The 18,760-nt window shown below is 55.9% G+C and overlaps 5 protein-coding genes across 7 annotated transcripts; 2 read left to right on the top strand and 3 right to left on the bottom strand.

The window, feature by feature from the left end:
* Window positions 1-1,339: 1,339 nt before the first annotated feature.
* LOC115849379 (lymphocyte antigen 6G6e-like) lies at window positions 1,340-2,922 on the bottom strand. Its single transcript, XM_030850544.3, is given in 4 exon segments — window positions 1,340-1,484; window positions 1,487-1,762; window positions 1,869-1,994; window positions 2,690-2,922. Coding segments are annotated over 4 exon segments (489 nt in total). The 5' UTR covers window positions 2,748-2,922; the 3' UTR covers window positions 1,340-1,455.
* A 1,507-nt stretch (window positions 2,923-4,429) lies between these two features.
* Window positions 4,430-10,865, top strand: LY6G6D (lymphocyte antigen 6 family member G6D). Its single transcript, XM_060308107.1, is given in 3 exon segments — window positions 4,430-4,568; window positions 4,571-4,729; window positions 5,901-10,865. Coding segments are annotated over 3 exon segments (522 nt in total). The 3' UTR covers window positions 6,125-10,865.
* Window positions 6,984-9,716, bottom strand: LY6G6C (lymphocyte antigen 6 family member G6C). The gene is made up of 3 exons (XM_030850543.3): window positions 9,596-9,716; window positions 8,107-8,217; window positions 6,984-7,652 (listed from the first exon to the last, which is right to left on the bottom strand). Exons 1-3 carry the CDS (start codon window positions 9,645-9,647, stop codon window positions 7,438-7,440), a joined length of 378 nt encoding a protein of 125 aa, XP_030706403.1. The 5' UTR covers window positions 9,648-9,716; the 3' UTR covers window positions 6,984-7,437.
* A 209-nt stretch (window positions 10,866-11,074) lies between the features above and the next one.
* Window positions 11,075-13,470, top strand: MPIG6B (megakaryocyte and platelet inhibitory receptor G6b). The gene is given in 6 exon segments (XM_030850549.3): window positions 11,075-11,768; window positions 11,770-12,136; window positions 12,295-12,385; window positions 12,744-12,784; window positions 12,915-12,994; window positions 13,124-13,470. Coding segments are annotated over 6 exon segments (1,050 nt in total). The 5' UTR covers window positions 11,075-11,504; the 3' UTR covers window positions 13,331-13,470.
* Window positions 13,471-15,101: 1,631 nt separating this feature from the next.
* DDAH2 (DDAH family member 2, ADMA-independent) lies at window positions 15,102-18,435 on the bottom strand. Of its 3 annotated transcripts, none has more exons than XM_070046798.1 (7): window positions 17,523-18,132; window positions 17,024-17,387; window positions 16,809-16,908; window positions 16,610-16,683; window positions 16,313-16,432; window positions 15,692-15,785; window positions 15,102-15,446 (listed from the first exon to the last, which is right to left on the bottom strand). In XM_070046798.1, exons 2-7 carry the CDS (start codon window positions 17,318-17,320, stop codon window positions 15,427-15,429), a joined length of 705 nt encoding a protein of 234 aa, XP_069902899.1. In that variant the 5' UTR covers window positions 17,321-17,387; window positions 17,523-18,132; the 3' UTR covers window positions 15,102-15,426. The 3 variants fall into 3 exon arrangements, with proteins under 3 accessions (XP_069902899.1, XP_030706417.2, XP_030706418.2); XM_030850557.3 differs by lacking the exon at window positions 17,523-18,132 and adding an exon at window positions 18,225-18,435 and having other exon boundaries at window positions 15,104-15,446; window positions 15,636-15,785; XM_030850558.3 differs by having other exon boundaries at window positions 15,104-15,446; window positions 15,636-15,785; window positions 17,523-18,118.
* Between the last annotated feature and the right edge of the window lie 325 nt (window positions 18,436-18,760).

The raw sequence follows: 18,760 nt of genomic DNA, 5'->3' as shown, positions 1-18,760 counted from the left end.
AGGACAAATGGGGGAAACTGAAGAAGAGAGAAGGGAAGAGGCCCAAGTCAGGGTAAAGGGAAAGAGATGGAGAGAGAGAGAGAACAAATAGAAGTACAAAGTGGGAGGACTGAGGGACAGAGAGAATGGAAAGAAGACTCAACTTGCCTCTAAATTAAGCCAGATCCCCACCCCTGTCTCATCCTCGCAAAGAAAAGAAATTGAGAGAGAAGCACCTCTAATCAGACCCCAGACTTCCTCAGATGGAAGTGGAGGGAACTGAGTCAGGATGGGGGTACATGTGCCCCCCCTTATCCTAGGCGCTCCACTGTGGCATCCGGAGCAGGGAGCAGCTTACCACCCTGACATCCTGGGGGCCCCTGGGCAGCAGTGTCCACCGTGCTGGGTGGGCGAATTCCCTGGTGGGGTGAGTAATTGGGCCCTGCGTGCTTGGCTGTCAGTGAACCAGGACAAGTCTGGGCTGGTGAAGCGGGGGAGGGCACCGGTGCCCCCAGCTCCTAGCCTCACACAGAAATGAGCTGGTCTCCCGGCCATACCCTCACCACTCCACGAGGGGCCCCTCTGTGTGTCTACTCAAGCTTAGGCTTCACTGGAGAAAAGCTTTCTCAGAAGTCTTACCTAAAGCCTTCACGCTGCAGTGGCTTAAGCTAAGTTAACGGCAAGAAGGAGGATATCAACGACAGATGGAGGATGATGTGAAAGTTGTGGTTCACGTGCCAGCACCCCAGCCCCACCCACCAAGCAGGTATAGTTTGCTGTTAGAGCACATGTGTGTGCGCATGCACACACACACACACACACACACAGACACACAGACATGGAGCAGTGTTACTGAACTCCCAGATAGTACTTTTTTTTTTTTTTTTTTGCGGTACACGGGCCTCTCACTGTTGTGGCCTCTCCTGCTGCGGAGCACAGGCTCTGGTCGCACAGGCTCAGCGGCCATGGCTCACGGGCCCAGCCGCTCCGCGGCATGTGGGATCTTCCCAGACCGGGGCACGAACCCGTGTCCCCTGCATCGGCAGGCGGACTCTCAACCACTGCCTCACCAGGGAACCAGAGTCCAGCAGGCGGACTCTCAACCCCTGCTCCCCAGATAGCACTTTTATTATATTTACTCGTCATAGTTCCCCAAGCCCTCCTTACTGACCTATGAAACTAATCTCTCCTAGCAGGACCCTCATCCTCATCACACCTGGTGCCCCTTCGATCCCCTTGCCTGGGACCCGCAGCTCTGTCAAACGCCTGCCTTGCCAGAGGGCTGGGGCTGAGAGACTGCATCAGCCACAGACGTTTAGAAAGACCGGAGATTTAGAACAGGTGTTCTGTATGAGGCTGGGCTCCGGGTAGGTGCCTCTGGGCAGGAAGAGGCTAGAGCAGTGCCCGTAGGAATCGGGTTTGGGGAGGGGTCCGTGAAGGTGCTGGGCCCAAGGGGTGTGAGGTCTCTGTACAAGATCAGGTTCTTGGGCAGATCTCAGAAGTGTCTGTGCAGGTGTTTCCAGGGCCATGGCGATAGTGGAAGAGTCTTGGGCTGCAGGCTGGTGGAGGAGGTGGGCTCCCCAGGTGAGGCTGGCCACGAGGATGAGCGGGGTGATAAGGAGGAGCCTGGGGAGCCGATGCGGCATGGTGGCTGCATCGCACAGGTCCTGCTCGCAGCAGTGGTGCCGAGGAGTGTAGGAGAGTGACCGGTAGGTGGCATGGCCCTGCAGAGAGCGCCGGGTCCTTGGGAGGCAGGCTTTCCGCTCGATGACCTCACTGTTCTATGGGACAAAGAGGGGATGCTGAGGCAGGGCAGGAAGGAGGCAAGGGCCAGGAGGCCACAGGAAAGGCAGGACGGATGGCGGTGGGGAAGGCCTAGGGAGTCCTCCCTGAGGTACCAATACTGATGCCACAAACTTCATCATCCTGACACTCGGTAGGAACAGGGTAGCAGGGTTTGGCGAAGTTGCAGGTGTAACAGTGGAGCCGTCTCCGGGCAGGGGAAGTGGCGAGACCTGTGGGGTCGGTGGAGATCAGGCAGGGAGGAGAGGCAAACAGGACAGGTGAGAGGCTGAGCCCAGATTTGAGAACGGGATGCACAGACAGAGGTGATACACAAAGTGGGGAGAGAGGAGCAGTGAAGTGGAGGGAAAAATAGACAGAAATAGAAAAAGAGACACAGAGAAGGGAGGGGGGATAATACAGGAAAAGGAAACGACGCAGAGGCACGAGGGATACAGGGAGTGTGAGAGACACACAGACATGAACAGAAGCCAAGAGAATCAGAGATGAGCACAGAGAATGACACAAAAAACCAGGCCGGGACGGGGAGGGGTTGCCAGTGAAGAAGTTAAGCAGATGGTGCTAAGTCAGATGAGAAAATAGGAATTAACATTGACCAAGGGGCCCAGCAAAGAAACAGGAGGTGAGATAAGGGTCAGGGGAGACAGAGGCTTGTCAAAGATGCCACAGGAAAGAGACAGTTATTCTCAAATGCCTTTGAAAGGAAATTTTTCTTGTTCCACCTCATCAGGCTGTCCTGAGACCATTCCCAGTAGCTTTTCTTTCCAAAACCCCTACAACTCCCTCCTTGGCATTTCTCAGCACCCTCTCCGCCACCCCCCACCCCCAGACCTCAGGCTCCTCCACAAGCCCCTGCCAGCACCACCACCCCACCCTGCACCCAGCCCCCAAGGATTCCCCAGCCCACCCTTATCCAGTGCCCCACCGAGGAACAGAATGCAGAGGAAGATGCTGGAGGTGCCCATGGCTGGACCCGGGGCTCAGGAGTCTGGGAGAATGTGACCTGCACCCAGAGATCCTAGAGTTGGAGAGATGGAGCATCTGAGTGAGACAGGGAGGGAGCAGTAAACAAACACACCTAGGGAGTGAATCTGAGGGTGGGGGACCAGATTTGGCAGACTGACAGAGCAGGGACCCTGTTCTCACAATTCTCACATCCTCCCTGTCTCCTACTAGAGCCTGCTCTTGCCTTAAGGGTGTTCTCCATTCCCGCAGCGTTGGTCTGTTACTCTTAGCTGCGTCTGTCGCTCCTGAACCGCTGTCTGTCAGCGTCTGTCACTTCCCCTCCTACTCCTTTCCCTCCCTCCCCTTGTCTCAAGCTGTTCTTTGCTCTCTCATCTCCTTGTTTTTGTTTCTCTGTCTTTTGTCCTTCTGTGCATTTAAGTCTGTCAAGGTCACTCTCCTTGACCTTGAGCCCCGGCCCAGAGTTGGCGAGCGGTGTTTGAGTGTGGGCTCAACAATCCCCCACCCACCGGCCCACACACAGAGCCCAGCTGCAGCTGCATAAGGGAGGACGCCGCCCAGCTTCCCATTCCTTTGATCCCCCCAAGCCTCAACATTCTTACCCCGTAATTATCTCTCCCAGCCTTACTGCATTAGAGGAAGGAATCATGGGTGCGGCCAGAGGGACTGATGTGTTTCCACCGGTGCAGGGATGAGGGTCAGAAAGACCAGGAAGGAAGGCAACGATAAGATTTGGGGAGTACGGGTGGTAGAGTCTGGAAGACGGGGGCTTAAGAGATTGGGGAGAAGAGCTGCACCTGGGGAATCAGGGCAGAACGTACTGGGAGTAAGAGGCAGACAGGGTGGGGGAGATGTGAGGTGGAGGTGAGGCAGAGGAGACACAGTCATCCACCGAGCAGCAGTTTTCAAAACATTTGTCTCAGGACCTCTTTACACGCAAAAATTACTGAACACCCCAAAGAGCTTTTCTAATGTAAGTTATATCAATATTTGCTATATGAGAAATAGAAACAGAATATTTTAATAGGTTCATTTAAAAATAAAAAAACAATAAACTATTACGTGTTAACAAAGCATAGTTTTGCGAAAAATAATTCCTTTCCCAACAGTACAGTGGGAAGAGTGGCACGGCTTTACCCTTTGGGGAATCTATTTAATGTTGGGCTTAATAGAAGAACTAGAAGATGGCTGGGTTTTCACATCTGCTTCTGCATTCAACCTGTTGGGATTTGTTGTTTTGATTGAAGTATCTGAAGAAAATCTGACAGATATGTAGTTGGAAGAGGAAGACGGTGGAGGACCCTCTAAAAGGGCCTTAGGGACCCGCAGGAGATCTGGGGCCACCGTCTTAGAATTGTTCCTGAGATGGAAGAGTTTGGGGATGCCAGAGGATGCTGAGAGCTCTTTCTCCTGTGGGGGCCCCTCCCTGTCCCCACTGGGGCCCCGGTGGCTGCTGGAGGAGTCTCTTTCCTCCCTTTTTATTGCCCTATAAAGCCCAAGGCAAGCACAACTGGAGCAATCCCGCGCGCAGCAACGAAGACCCAATGCAGCCAAAAATAAATAAATAAAATAAATAAAAATTTTTTTAAAAAAGCCCAAGGCAAGGGGGGTAAAAGGCTGGCAGAGCAGGGCCAGGGAGGCGGGTGGGCGGGAGGGAGAGGCGCTACAGACACAGGCAGACACAATGAACCCCCTGTTTGCTGGGATCCCGCTCAGCGCCCTGCTGTGGGCTGCCTTGGGTAAGGAGGCAGCCAAGGCGCCTGTCACAAAGGTCCGTCGCCCTGTGCCAGCCGCCCCCCACCCCCGCCCAGTTCCAGCACCTCTTCTCTCCTGCCAGGAAACCGCAAGCGGTGCTATGACTGCGGTGGAGGCCCCAGCGGCTCCTGCAAAGAGACCGTGACCACTTGCGGCCAGGGCAAACGCTGCGGCTTCCTGGAGGGCAAACCCCAACCAGACCTGAGACAGACCAAGCCATCTGGAAACCGTGAGTCCTCCGTTTGTCCCCCTGCCTCCAGCCCCTACTACTTCAGTCCTTCTGGCTTCCAGAACCTTCCAGGCTCAGTCTGGCTCTGGGCAGATGGTGCCTCTGTCAGAGTGGAGCGGTCTGTAGCCCCTTCTGGCTCCTGGCACTGAGCCCCTGGAAGCCCGCTGTCTGTGTGGCCCCACCCCCTCCTCTTTACCCTCCAGAAAGACTCTCAGAGGCCCATTCACTCACAAATGGGTGAAAAGCTCCCTTGAAGGCAGGGACCGAAACATTCAGCCAAACTTCAACTTGCAGGCATCAGCTAAGGACCAGGGAGGTATGTGTGTGTGTGTATTCTAATTTTTTTTGTTTCTAAATAATTTTAGGTTGACAGAAAAGTTAATTTTATTAGAAAAATAGTACAGATCAGTACTGTATAGCCTCACCCAGTTTCCTCTAATGTTAATGTCTTATATAACCATAGTACAATTAGCAAAATCAGAAAATAACACCGGTACAGTACAACTAACTAACCTACAGACCTTACTCAATTTAGCCAGTCGTCCCACTGATGTCCTTTTTCTGATCCAGGACCCACACCAGGATCCTACATTGCCTTTAGCTCTCCTGTCTTCTTAGTTGTCCCCACTCTGGGACAGTTCTGAGTCTTCCTTTGATTCCATGATCTTGACATTTTTGAAGAGTCCTGATGAGTTATTTTATAGAACGTCCCGCAATTTGGATTACCTGATATTTTCTCATGATTAGACTGAGGTCGTGAGCTTTTGGCAAGAAGTGATGTTGGTCCCTTTCAGTGCATCCCATCAGGGATTCACTTGGTTTCAGGGAGGTGTGTTTTTTTTTTTTTTTTTTTGCGGTACATGGGCCTCTCACTGCCGTGGTCTTTCCCGTTGCGGAGCACAGGCTCCGGACGCGCAGGCTCAGCGGCCGTGGCTCTCGGGCCCAGCTGCTCTGCGGCATGTGGGATCTTCCCGGACCGGGGCACGAACCCGTGTCCCCTGCATCGGCAGGCGGACTCTCAACCACTGCGCCACCAGGGAAGCCCGACAGGGAGGTGTTTTTTGAGGGGGCAGAGGATCCCTTTGGGCTCCTTGGAATCACATCTGCTCTGCCCCAGAAGGCAAGTCCTCAAGCCAGGACTCCAACAGCCCAATCTCATTCTCTCTCTCAGCCTCAGTGACCTTGATTCATCACCATGCAGCCTGCGTGGCGGCCCATCATTGCAGTCGAGTGGAAACAGAGGTGGTGGGAGACGTGACTTATATGACCCACAGGGACTGCTGCGTCTGCGAACTGTGCAACAGTGCTGTGGCGAGCACTGCAGCCCCCGCGTGCATCGTGGCTGCAGGGGTCACCGCCCTAGCCTGGCTCTTGCGAGGACTGTGGAGAGGGTAGTGGGAGTAGGGGAAGACAAGGGAGCAAGGGAACAAAGGGGATCTGAGGTGAGAAGATAAACACTCCTCTGTGAGCCATTAAAATCTACCGACCACTCTAGAGCTGACTGGAAAATTCCATATTTTGTTGATGGGAGGGCTGATGGAGTAATGTGGGGCAACCAGGCTCTAGTTTAGGGGTTATCAAGGATCAGTGGACTTAGTTGCAATGGTGCACTGCTTAACCAACTAAACCCCAAAGGACAATGGAGAATCTGCCCTATGTGACTCCTGCACCCTGTTGCTAGGGAGAATCTTCCTTAGCAACGAGGATCACTGAGGGGAGCAGGCTCTGGGCTGAGTGGGGGCCACCAGGAATCAATGAGCCTTGTTGTCTGGGCTTGTTCCCCTTCCCCGCATTTGCAACTTGGCTCCCAATATGACTACTTGGAATTGAGAAAGGAAATGTAAGCACTGTGATAGGAGGGTGGCTTGGTGCCCCACATATTGGGCCAGGTGAGGCCTCTGGATCAAACCTGAGGGACTGAGGCCTGGAAGAGGGTCCCAGGTCCCATCCCCATGCAACTCTCCTACCCTTTCTGAGGAGCCCTCAAGCCAGACTGCACCTCTTTCTTGGCAGTACGTCAGAGGTTTGGCCTAAATTTAAGGTAAATATTGCTTCTCCAAACACTGGGCCCTGTACGCCACCCCCCAGACACTGGAAGAGAGGATGGAAGCCTGCAAAACCTGTTTTTCCGTCTGCCCCAGCCCAGCGTCTGAGAGAAACTCCCTGAAGGGTTCTTGGGTGAGTGGTGAGTGTGAGGGCTGAGAGTGTTATTTCCTGGGAGGGCGCCTCTGACAATAGATCTTCTGATACACAATTGATCATATACAGACATTTATTACTCAAAATGGAAAGGGGTGAGCAAGGGGATGAGGTACGTATGGGAGCCAGGGTTTGGAGAATCAGCTCATACAGTGAGGTCATCAGGTCCTTCCTGGGAGCCTTCACTGGGGACAGGACAGAAACCCCATTTCAGGCCCAGATTCCAATCCCTCCTCACATAGGGCACAGGGGAGTTCAGGAGGCAAAGTGCGGAGCCCTTCTAGGAGACGATGGAGGATCTGGAGTGGTGTCAAGGGAAATGGAAAGAGACTCCAGAGAAGCAGAGTGGAGGGTGTGGGATGGAAGGATGGATCGGGGGACCACCGTCTAATTAAAGAAATGTGAAGGGTCTGGAGAAATGCTTTTCTGAGCAAAAGGAAGCAGAGGATACGAAGACACAAGAAGAGAGGCTAAGGCAGGTGGGAGGAGGGGCAGCCATGGAGCGAGTCTCAGTGCAACAGCCAGAGGCTAAGGCCAGCCAAGGAGGTAAGGAGGACAAGGGCCAGGGCCGGGGTGGGCCGAGGGGCTGGGTTATTGCAGTTGTCCTTGTTGCAGCAGGTGGTGTTATAGGTCAGGCCTAGCTTGTGGTTGGTTTGGTTGAAGGCCTCCCGACAGGGCTCTTCTGGTGTGCCACAGCGTAGGTTGGAGAAAACCCACATCTTCCCTGGGGTTAGGAGGGGGCAGTGGGGACAGTTAAGATGGGCACCTGGCATGCCTGTGTCCACCTCCCCACCCGTGCACCCCACCCAGGCTTCCTTCCTTCCCAACTCTGCCCTTGGCCTTCCCCTTCTGGATCTCTTCTCAGTCTAACCTTTCTCCTGCACTTCCTTACCCTGCCCCTCACCCCAATCCTGGTCCTATCACTTGCTGCCCATGAGGCTTTGGACCTGTTACTGTCTCTTTTTGAGGCTGTTTTCTCAGTATAATAATAGCACCCACACTTCATAGGGCTGTCATGAGCATTAATTGAAACAATCCTTGTAAAGACGTAGGATGGTGCCTGGCACGTAATAATCCTTGGCCAAATATTATCACTGCTGTAATTCTCTGTTCCACCTCAGCCCCAGCCATAGAGTCTCCCACTGGGCCTCTCTCCCCACTGAAGAAAGGAATGTTACCGAGGTACACATTTGTTGTCAGGCATTGCTGTCCTGGTTCCAGGTGGCAGAACTGCCGGTCCACACAGCCCAGCAAAGGGACCTTGTAGCAGGAGTGACAGCGAATGTCAGCTGGGAAGACACAAGTCGGGCTGAAGTGACGGAATGTCTGACTCACCTGGGGATGAGCCCAGCTGGTGGGCACGGTGGAGAAGAGCCAATCAAGTAGGTATTCTGACCTGTTTGTTCTGGTAGGGACAGAGAGGGTGAGTGATGCAGAAAAAATGCAAGTTGGGTGAGGGTGGAGTTGCTCTGTGAATGGCCCACACCCTAAATATCTTCCTTCACTCCACCCCATCTGGAGATGAGTCTAGAGATGCAGAGTTACCAACAATGGGGCTGGGGACAGATGAAATGTGAGAATACCACAGGGAAGGAATGGAGGTGGCGAGGGAAGAGATGAAGGAATTCAGAAGAGGTCACAGATGGAGTCTTGAAATAGGAAGAAACCTTAAAAGTAAAAATCATGGTGGTTACAACACTTGCAGAAATGGCTTGGAACTTGAGGCTGGCAAGAAAGCCACCTGGGGCCAGATTAGCAATGTATTCTTCACCTCCTGGGGCCGCCAAGAGCATGGGAAGAGGAACCAGACTTGAACTGAATCCTCCCACCCCAGTAGCTCTCTGACAGAAAGGAGAAGTATCTGGGAGACAGATCATCAGAATCCATCCGAGCACTTTGCCAAAATGGAGAGGATGGGTGCAGAGAGGCAGAAGGTGGCACCCCGAAAGTTTCTGCCGCATCCGATTCAAGGTTTGAGGGACGGAAGGGTTCAGTCAGTGGGTGGAGGAGCCTGGTGACTGCACCTCAGTGAAACCCACCTCACCCTGGGGGTGAGCAACCTTGGCATTCCCTCCCTAGAAGCCCAGGAAATCTCCCTGGTTCCCTGGGAGGTTCTGAGAGGTCACTGGAGCCCTCCAGAAAGCTTGTGTTCCTGGAGGTATGCACCTCAGGGAGGAGCAGGGGGGCGATCTAGGAAAGGCCACTGCTCGAGGGACTGAGCACGAAGTCCCTGATGGAGTAGATGGGAGGAGGGGTCGCAAAAGAAGCCCCAGACTGGTTGCCTAGATTTCTGGGAGGACGCCCTGGCTGAGTGCAGGTGGTGAGAGGAGAAAGCAGGTAAGCTGGATCTTGGAGAGTTCTGTATCAGAGTGGGGCTGGCAGGGGAACTGGATATCAGGGTTTCCAAGGAGTGGGGAACAGGGGACCTGGAACCCTGGGCAGGTTAGAAGAGTGCGTCTTGGAGGTGGGGAAGAGTCGGAAGATGGAGACACGGGTCCTTGAGAAACAGAGCAAGGACCCTGTCACAGTGGGGCACAGGAGAGCTGAGCCAGTTGGGTCTGGGGGCGCTTGGGATCTTGAGTAGCGGGTAGTGTAAGGCAGTGCCTGGGGCAGGGTGTAAAAGTCCTAACCAGGTGAACCAGGTCCTTGGGGCCCCCAGGTGCTCACCTGAGACCCAGCAGAGCAGAGAAGACAAGGTGATCAGCAGAAGGCCTTTCATGGTGAGGGTCCTGAGAACGGTAGCAACAGCAGCAGCTGACAGAGTAGAATTCCAGGGATCCTGCTCTGGGAGTTGAGTGGCCTTTTTGGAATTTATAGCCACAACAGTCCCGCCCTACCTGGCCTCTGGGGGCCCCTCCTTCCCCATTTAGGGACGGGCTAAGCGGGACCCAGTGGGGCAGTAGGGATGGGGATGGCAGAGAGAGGTGGGGAGGGTAGGTAGGTGCACTAGTGGCCAACTCCATTTTGGTTCTTGGTTTCAGTCCAAGACACACCCTCCTGGCCCCCAGGAGTAACATCCCTGTCTGCCCAGTCCTCTGAAGAAGTATCACCAAAGGCCCCTGTGATGTTACAGTGGCTGTGGTGGTGGCAGTGTCTGCTGGTTCCTGGGAAATGGACAATGGGGTGTGGCCCAAGCTGACTGCAAAATTTTGCTCCCTGGGGGGCATTGGTAGGGGTATGTGGGCAGAAATTGAGCACCAAATTAATCTCAGTCCACTTAGTTTTCCCAACCCCTCCTCAGCCACAGGATGGAGGAGTACGATTTGTGATGTGACCAAGAGCTTCTGTGATGTCAAAGCAGCAGAGGCATGGGCTGGAGCTGCCTGTTAGGGAGGGGCTGCCTCAGGCCCCCTGAAGGTTCTCAGGACCTCATCCTGGCTCCACCTGGGCTTGGCCTGGCCTTGGGTGCTCCAGTGCAGTGAGGGCTGATGAAGTCCTGGGTGTGGGGCTGTGCACCTGCTCCAAAGCACCTCCCCAATCAAAACCTGCCAATTTGGGCGGGCCACCTTGGGCCGGGAGGGATGAAGTGGGCACAGAGGGGTGAGGTAGCAGCTAAAATAAGAATAGAAATAGTAATAATGGCAAGCATATAGTACTCCTATGTCTTTGCCATTGTTCTAGGCATTTACTGGGTATGACTTTATTTAGTTCTCACAATACTCTGCGAGGTAGGTGCTTTTATTCCCATTTTACAGATGAGCAAGCAGGCCCAGAAAGGTTAAGCGACTTGCGCACATCACGCAGCTAGAAGGTGAAGTCGAGATTTGAATTCAGACAGCCAAGATCCAGAAACTGTGGTGTTCCCGGCAACTGCTATGCTTCAAGAGTTAAAGTCAAGGGCTTCCCTGGCGGCGCAGTGGTTGAGAGTCCGCCTGCCGATGCAGGGGACACGGGTTCGTGCCCCGGTCCGGGAAGATCCCACATGCCACGGAGCAGCTGGGCCCATGAGCCATGGCCGCTGAGCCTGCGCGTCCGGAGCCTGTGCTCCGCAACGGGAGAGGTCACAACAGTGAGAGGCCCGCGTACCGCAAAAAAAAAAAAAAAAAAAAAAAAAAAGGTCAAGGTCTTCCCTGGTGGCGCAGTGGTTGAGAATCTGCCTGCTAATGCAGGGAACACGGGTTCGAGCCCTGGTCTGGGAAGGTCCCACATGCCGCAGAGCAACTAGGCCCGTGAGCCACAACTGCTGAGCCTGCGCATCTGGAGCCTGTGCTCCGCAACAAGAGAGGCCGCGATAGTGAGAGGCCCGCGCACCGCGATGAAGAGTGGCCCCCGCTCGGTGCAACTAGAGAAAGCCCTCGCACAGAAACAAAGACCCAACACAGCCAAAAAAAAAAAAAGAGTTAAAGTCTGCTAAAGTGCTTGTGTAAAGGGCCCCAGCATGAATTCTAAGTGAGCATTGGTTGAGGGCTGTGAACCTGCCTGCAAGGATTCCCGGAGGGATGTGGGCAGCTGGTGGCCCCTCCCCCACCCCTTATCGGAGCCCCCAGACCTGCGGTCTCCCCCTCCACCCCCCTCTGATTTCCCTCCGGTCTCCTTCGCTGATTCACTGGCCTCCTCTTCCCACCACATCGCAGCCATGGCCTTGGTTCTGCAGCTGCTGCCGCTGCTGCTGTCGAGGGCCCAGGGGAACCCCGGGGGTAAGCCATCCCAGGAAAGTCGGAATGGGCGAGGAAAGACTGAGGCAGGAGGAGGAGGAGACCCGGTGCGGGTAGTGGGGGGGATGAGATGTGTATGGGAAGATCCAGGCTGGCGGGAGGGTAGAGGAGAGGGAAAAGGCGTAAGGGGGAGGGGCGTCTTGCTCTGTGGACTTGCCTTGACCACCGTCCCCCGCAACCCCCCCCCCCCCCCCGCCTCCCCTAGCTTCACTGGACGGTCATCCCGGGGACCGGGTGAATCTCTCCTGCGTAGGGGTCTCGCAACCCACCCGCTGGGTCTGGGCACCTAGATTCCCGGCTTGCAAAGGCCTGTCCAAAGGACGCCGCGCGATCTTGTTGGCCTCACCGAACGGGACCCCCACCGTGTCTCCCGTCCAGCCCTTTGCTGGCCGCCTACGTGCCCTGGACCTTGATATCCGGCGGCTGGAGCTACTCCTGAGCGCGGGGGACTCGGGCACCTTTATCTGCAAGGGCCGCCAAGAGAACGAGAGCCGTACGGAGCTTCACGTGCTGGGGGACCGGGCCTATTGCAGAGCTCCGGGGCCTACCCACGGTAGGTCCAGGCCTTCACACAAAGGGGACCTAACTCAGACACACGCCCCCGTCAGGGAGGAAGCCTGGTCTGGGGGTTCCTGAGTGGGGGAGCTAGCTCTCTGTCCCCGCACCCTGACCTCGGCATCCACCGCTACCCCGCTTCCAACGTTCCCGCAGGGTCCGTGTATCCTCAGACTCTAATCCCGCTGCTGGGCGCTGGGCTGGTGCTGGGACTCGGAGTACTGGGCTGGGCCTGTTGGCTGCGCAGGTGAGCTCTAGGGGCGGGGCCTGGTTGAAAGGCTCTCGACCAGAGGCGGGAGGGGCAGGCCCAGAACTTTCGCGGGCCAAAACTACAGGGAGCCCTCGGGTGTGGGTCGGAGACGAATGGGGGAGGTCGGAACTTGCGGGCGAGGCCATGCGCTGGTGGGTGGAGCCCTAGCTAAGGAAGCCAAGCTAGAGGCCGAGCTGGCTCCAAGCGTGGGCGGAACTATCTGTGCGGGTGGGAACCTAGGTTGTTTTGCTGGTCAGAGCCGGCCTGTTGCTGGGTTGTTGTTGGCGCGTCCTGGGGCCCAGAACAAGCGAGACAAGATTAGTGGTTCTTAGAGACTCTTATCCATCCCCTACAGGCGCTCGCCCCCTCACCCGCCTCGACCACCCCCCAGATTTGGTGAGACTAACTCCACCCCATTTGCCTTCCCCGCACATTCCCCACCCAATTCCTGAGTCTGAGCCCTTGCCGGGAGCAGACAAGTTGGTCACCTTCTCTCAATCCTTCAGCTCTGTCCCCCCCCACATAGTTCCATTCGTGAAAGCGGAGCCCCAGAGGCCAGTAGAGGAGGAAGAGCCCAAGATTGCAGGGGACCTGGACCAGGAGCCGGTAAAGGTTTGGGGGTGGGATGGGGGCTGGCCAGAATCCGTGAGTAAGGTGGACCAAGAAAGACAGAGGCTTGGATCCCCAAGGGAGTCAGACATCTGAGACCCTCCTACCTTCCTCCCCACCTTTCAGAGCCTGCTCTACGCAGACCTGGATCATACGGCCCTCAGAAGATCCTGCCGACTGTCCCCAGTGGTCCCTGCGGATGCCTCCACCACCTATGCGGTTGTAGTTCGAAAGGAAGCCCTTACTACCTCACAAGCTGGGGGCTCCCAGCTCTCCATAACACCCCTCCCCTTCTTGGCCCTTCACCTGGAAAAGGAAGGCACCATGGGATAGAAATGAGCACTAGACTGGGAGTCAGGAGACGGAGGATCCAGGCTATCTCTGCTGCTGATTTTGGTCCCCATCTCTCACACAGCTTTCAGGTCTCCTTCACCACTGATGTCCTTAAACCTGATCAAGCCCTGTCTCCCTATCTTAAGACATCAACAGCTCCTAGATTTTTGCCCTCTCTTCCCTTCTCTCCACAGTCAAGCTCTTTGAACCAAGGGCCTACACCTGTCTCTTCCATTTTTCTCTTCACTCCACTCCCACTGCTCACGTGCTCGCCATGAGATTGCCAGTGATGTCCTAATAACCGCACCCACTAGACATTTATTAGCATTCATCTGGCTTGGCCTTTGATCGCTCTTATTTAAGCTGTTTTTCTTTAATGCTGTTGTCTTCCTTCTGGACTCCTCATCCTTGCTCCCTACCCCTGCAGTATTCTCCACCATTCCAGGTTTGTCTTTTTCTTTATCTGCCTTCTCCCTCTCCTGGGATGCTGTCATCCACAGCCAGTCCTCAGCCTTTTTCTGTGCAAGCAACATCCATAACTCTCTCCAGTTCAGATCTCTGATACGAGATTTCCAAACTGTCCCTCAGACATCCCTGCCTGGCTGGCCCTAGGCATTCTGCACACAGCAGGTCCAAAAGCCAACTCACTGTCATCTCCCAAGCCACTTACCTAATCCTTCCTCCTCTGCATTCTCTCTTGATCAACCCCATTGCCCAAGCCAGAAATGGAGAGTCATGTAGACCTCCTTCCTCTCACTCCCACAAGATAAACCAAGTCCTGTCTTTCTATTTTAATGTCACTGTCAAATCCACACCCTTTTCACACCCAGCACTGCCACCTGAATGTACTCTTTATTTCCTCCCTGGATTACCCATAGCCCCACCTCATCCTCCTGCCCTTGTTCTCCTCCCTGAAACTAGAGGTATTCTCCCCAAATGCTAACCTGCTCCTGACAGCCTATATTTCAGCAGTATTTCAGCTCTGGACCCATGGGCCTCAGCTTTGGGTTCAAGGTGCTACAGTACTCTACTTACTCTCCAGGCTCATCTCTGTCACTCAGTGCCTAGAACAGGACAGCCTTAGAGAAATTCTCCCCAGCCCCCAAATGCGCCTTTGCCGAGTGCAATTCCTTCTTCCTGGATTAGCCTTTGCCTCCTCCCCACTATCTGCCTGGCTAATTCTTATTTATCCTCAGGACTCAGTTCAAGTGTAGCCTTTGCTGGGAAGCTATTTCTGACCCACTTTGCCCACCCCTGCGTACACTCTGATGCCCTACAGAGCCCCCTTATTTCTCTCATAGCAACAGCCTCCTGTGAATTGTTCCATTACAACCTGTATTTCAATTTATAAGAAATTTTCACGTGAGTCCCCTGATATCAGGAGACTGACCCTTTTTATATCACCGCTAAGCCTCAGTAAATGAGTGAAAATGAATATCCCTGGAAATGTCATTTCCTCCTATCAACTAGGGATGGGCTGTTGATCTCCCAGTCTCTGAATCATCTGACATTTAGATAAATTCAGTGAGTGATTCACCCATATTTTTTCTCTGCCCTGTACATGCTCCCCATCATAGAAATTCTGTCCTGTCCGTCTTGTGCCCAAGCAGCTATGACAGGGCTGGACAATGAGTCAGTGAGCACTGAATGATGAATGAAGGAGGCCTGATGAATGAAGGAGGTTTGATGAATGAAGGAGGCCTCCTTCCCAGCACTGACCCCAACCTCAGGTTTCAGCCCTGCCCTTGACCCCCTGCCCCAGTAAGACACCAGTCGCAGCCCAGTCGCAGCCCGGTCTAAAAGGTCAGTTCTGTTTTATTAGTTCTTGAGGAGAGGATTCACCCAGTGACCTCCATCCTTTTTCTCACTCTATGCCCTCCCCCTACCTTGGGGCCATCTCCCCACTACTACCTATTCACTGTCCTCTATCTAACCTTCCTTCCCCTTCTACTCCTATGCCACCCTGCCCCTGGTCAGCCAGGACCCCAAGGCCAGGCTCTCAGCTGTGGGGGCGTGTGCTGAGCACCAGGCAGAGGGAGCTGAGCCCAGCGCCTGCCTTCTCCAGTTCCGAGCAGGACACAGGTACCAGGGTGACGTCAGAGAGCTTCTGCAGTGCCTGCAGGGAGGACAGTGTGTGGGGAGAAGGGAGTAAGACCCCAAGGCCCACAGCCAGGGCCCCATTTCAGCCAGCTAGAGTGGCCCCACCCTGGCTTCTAGAAAAGGTACCCCTTCTTCCTCCCACTAGGGAGGCCTGAGCCCCATTTCTCTGGTTGTTGTTGGTGGTGGAGCTCCTGCCTTCTCTCACCTCCTGGCTGTTGGGCAGGTCCCCGCCTCCACGGTGCAGGAGGAAAGGGGGCATACCAGGCAGCCCAGGACGCAGAAAGAGACAGTCAGCCGCTGCATCATCTGGGAGGGTCAGGGAGGCATAGGGGTGATCCGTCAACACTGCCATTGCCTGGGGGAGAGGAGAGAGGAAGCATGCAAGGCTCAGAGCCTCTCCACAACTGAGTCCGGCTGCCCTACCACCGCTAAGGGCTGGGGACAGAGTTACATTATTGTGGAATAATAATGACAGCAATCACATAGCACTTACTATGTGTCAGGCACTAAGTGCTTTAATTAACTTGTCTAATTTCCACCTCGGACTCACACGCAGTTCTTTCCACCTGCTACCCACTTCTCCCCTACTTCAGATCCCACGGGTCGGTCCTGTCCATCCTTCAAGACACAGCTTGGGTGCCCTTTAGGGAGTTTCTTGAAACTCGGGAAAACGGTGTTAATTGCCCCTGTTCCTCCGTGTTGCAGCTGTCTGTCCCGTTTATAATAACTTCTTGTTTTCACATAGATGGACAGCTCCATGAGGGTAGGGGTTGGAGTTAATTCTCAGAGCCTCCCAACTCCCCGCCTCCCAGGCCCGGAGCCACGCCCACTTTTGTTGGCCGCGCCCCAACCTGCCCCACCCCAGCCCCAACCCCTTCTCACCCTGACAGCTTTTTGGGCAGCCTCGCTGCTACCTGCCACCACAGTGCGGGGTCCCCCCATGCCGCAGAGGCCACGCAGGTGGGAGGGGCTCGAGACCGGCACCGTGGAGACGGCAAAGTCCTAAGGGGAACAAGGGAAAGTATTCAGGGACGCGGGAAGGATGAGAGGATACCCTCAAACACAGGCTGCTCTCAGCCTCTTCCTCCTCAGCGCGGCCCGCCCCGCGCCCCCGCCCAGGTCCCTCAGACCCCCATCCGCTCCCTGCTCCCCCCATCCAAGGCTGGTCCCGCTCCTCACCCGGAACGTGTCCGCCACGATCTCAGCTCCTCGGTGATTAGTCCACCTGGAGAGGCCTACGAAAAACTCCCGGCCTGAGCCCAGGGAGGCCGTCGAGGTATGAGGCGGGAGTGGGTTGGAAACAAGGCCCGAGATGGCCCAGTCTCCCAAAGTCTGCTTCCCTGTGCCAAGCCCCAGGGTGCAGGCATCCCAGCCTCACCGGTGAAGAGAACATCAGTGCCATCCACCGTCGCGTTCTCGTCCCCCATCTCCACAATTCGGAGCCCCAGGTCCTGGAGGGCTTTGCGGACGCCATCGACCTTAGGGCAGGAAAAGAGGGCGCGAAGCGGAGACATTCCCACCCCCATTCTTCCCTTAAGCCCCAGACGTCCAGATCCTCCCGTCCCCCTACCCCACCCGTGCCCAGGCGCTCACCTCCGGCCTGCGGGCGGGGCTCCAGGGCCGCGTGATTAGGGCCGTATCCCCTTGGATCACAGCGGTGTCACCAAGCAGCGGTCCCAGCGGCAGCGACTCTTCAGGAGGCAGTTCTAATAGCTGCAGCCCCAATCGCTGCCTCAGTTTACCCCCCAGCACCCCATGCTCCCTCTGAGCTTTGGCTAGGTCCAGAGCCGGAAGGCCAGCCCCCGCACCCTCCCCCGACGCCAGGCTCTCCGGGACCCCCCGGATCAGGGCATGGGAACAGCGGCCCAGCCCCTCCCCTGGCGTCCCCATCCCATCCACACAGACGCCCCCTCCGGCTGCGCTGATTTCTCAGTTGTCTCTTTTTAACTTCACCTGTCTGGGAGAAGAAACAGAACGGGGGTAGGCAGAGAGAGACATGCAAAGAAGGGCATAGGGGGATGGTTAAAAGCGCCCGGGTCTTCCTCCTGCCATCTCCGGGCGCCCCTCCCACTCCGCCCCACCCCCTCCAGACCTTCCTCTCCTGCCGACCCCACTCCACCCCGCATCCTCGCGGGTCTGCTGCTTTAGGGGAAGTCCGAGGAACGAGATCGGGATCGCTAGTCTCCAAAACACCTGTTGCCCCTGCTCGGGGTCTTCGAGAGGTCCCTGCCGGGCGCCCCTCTTGGCAGCCGCTAGGATGCGCTCACTCCCAAAAAATGCAGCGGCCCCGCCCCCTTAACCCTCTGCTGCTCGCTGCCTTAGGGACCCGAAGTGCGGCGAGGAGCCCACAAGGGTTATGGGACAGGAGGAGACAGCTGGGGAGAGAGTCAGGACCTGGGGGATGAAAGTCCTGGGTGTCCGAACGAGAACGGGAGAGAGGGACAAGGAGGGAGGAATTAGAGCCTAAGGAGTTAAACATCCTCTCTACCCTGGCCGGTCACTCCGTTCCTAGCGCGACCCAGTGTAAACCAGACTGAGTCCCGGAGGACTGGGAGAGGTCTAAAACGAAATCCGAGGGGCGGGGAAAAGGGGGGCGTGGTTCTGGGGAGCAGGCACCGCTCCGGGCGCCAGGACCGGGTGCCCCAGTCTCCCGATCCATCTTCCCCAAAGTCCACCCCGACTCAGCTCCGCACCCAAATGTCGACCCTCTGCACTGTCCGGCGCAGGCACGGGCCCAGCACCCCCAAACTCCCCCCACACACACGGTCCGAGGAGCACCTCCCACCAGACTCACCTCCTGCGGCCACCCCCACTCTTGCAGCTCTGTGCTCTTGGCTGGGCCCCCACCCCCTGAGGACAGAGTTGGTGAAGAAGAGAGTCCTAGTCTTCAAGCCTAGGGGATTGGAGCTTTGGCTTTGAGGGGTCCCCGGGTAGGCGCGCTCAAGTACTACAGTGGGTCGGGGGCGCGACGGTCTGGCGGCTCCGGGGCATTGTCTAAGCGGGACGGGGCGGGGCTCCTCGATGTCACGCCCATTCCGCCCTGCTTTGCCGCGCCCACTCCACCCCGACTGCGCCCCCCCTTCTCGGAATTCGGCCCCGCCCCACGAGCTCTGCCCAGACCCACCCAGATCTGGTCGGCTCTGGCGGCTGGGCCGCGAGTGCTACATGGAGCACAAAACAGCGCTACGGTGGACCCGCACTAAAAATGGCAGCCCCGTCACAAGCACCCCTCTTCTAAATTCCCGGTTTCTGCCAGGAGTTCGAGGTCATTGACCCACTCTTCATTCCGTGTTGCTCACACTTCAAGTCCCCTTTGTGTAAAAACACTAG

Source organism: Globicephala melas, chromosome 11 (genome assembly GCF_963455315.2).
Source record: "Globicephala melas chromosome 11, mGloMel1.2, whole genome shotgun sequence".
NCBI lineage: Eukaryota > Metazoa > Chordata > Mammalia > Artiodactyla > Delphinidae > Globicephala > Globicephala melas.
This window is presented reverse-complemented; position numbering and strand designations above follow the sequence as displayed.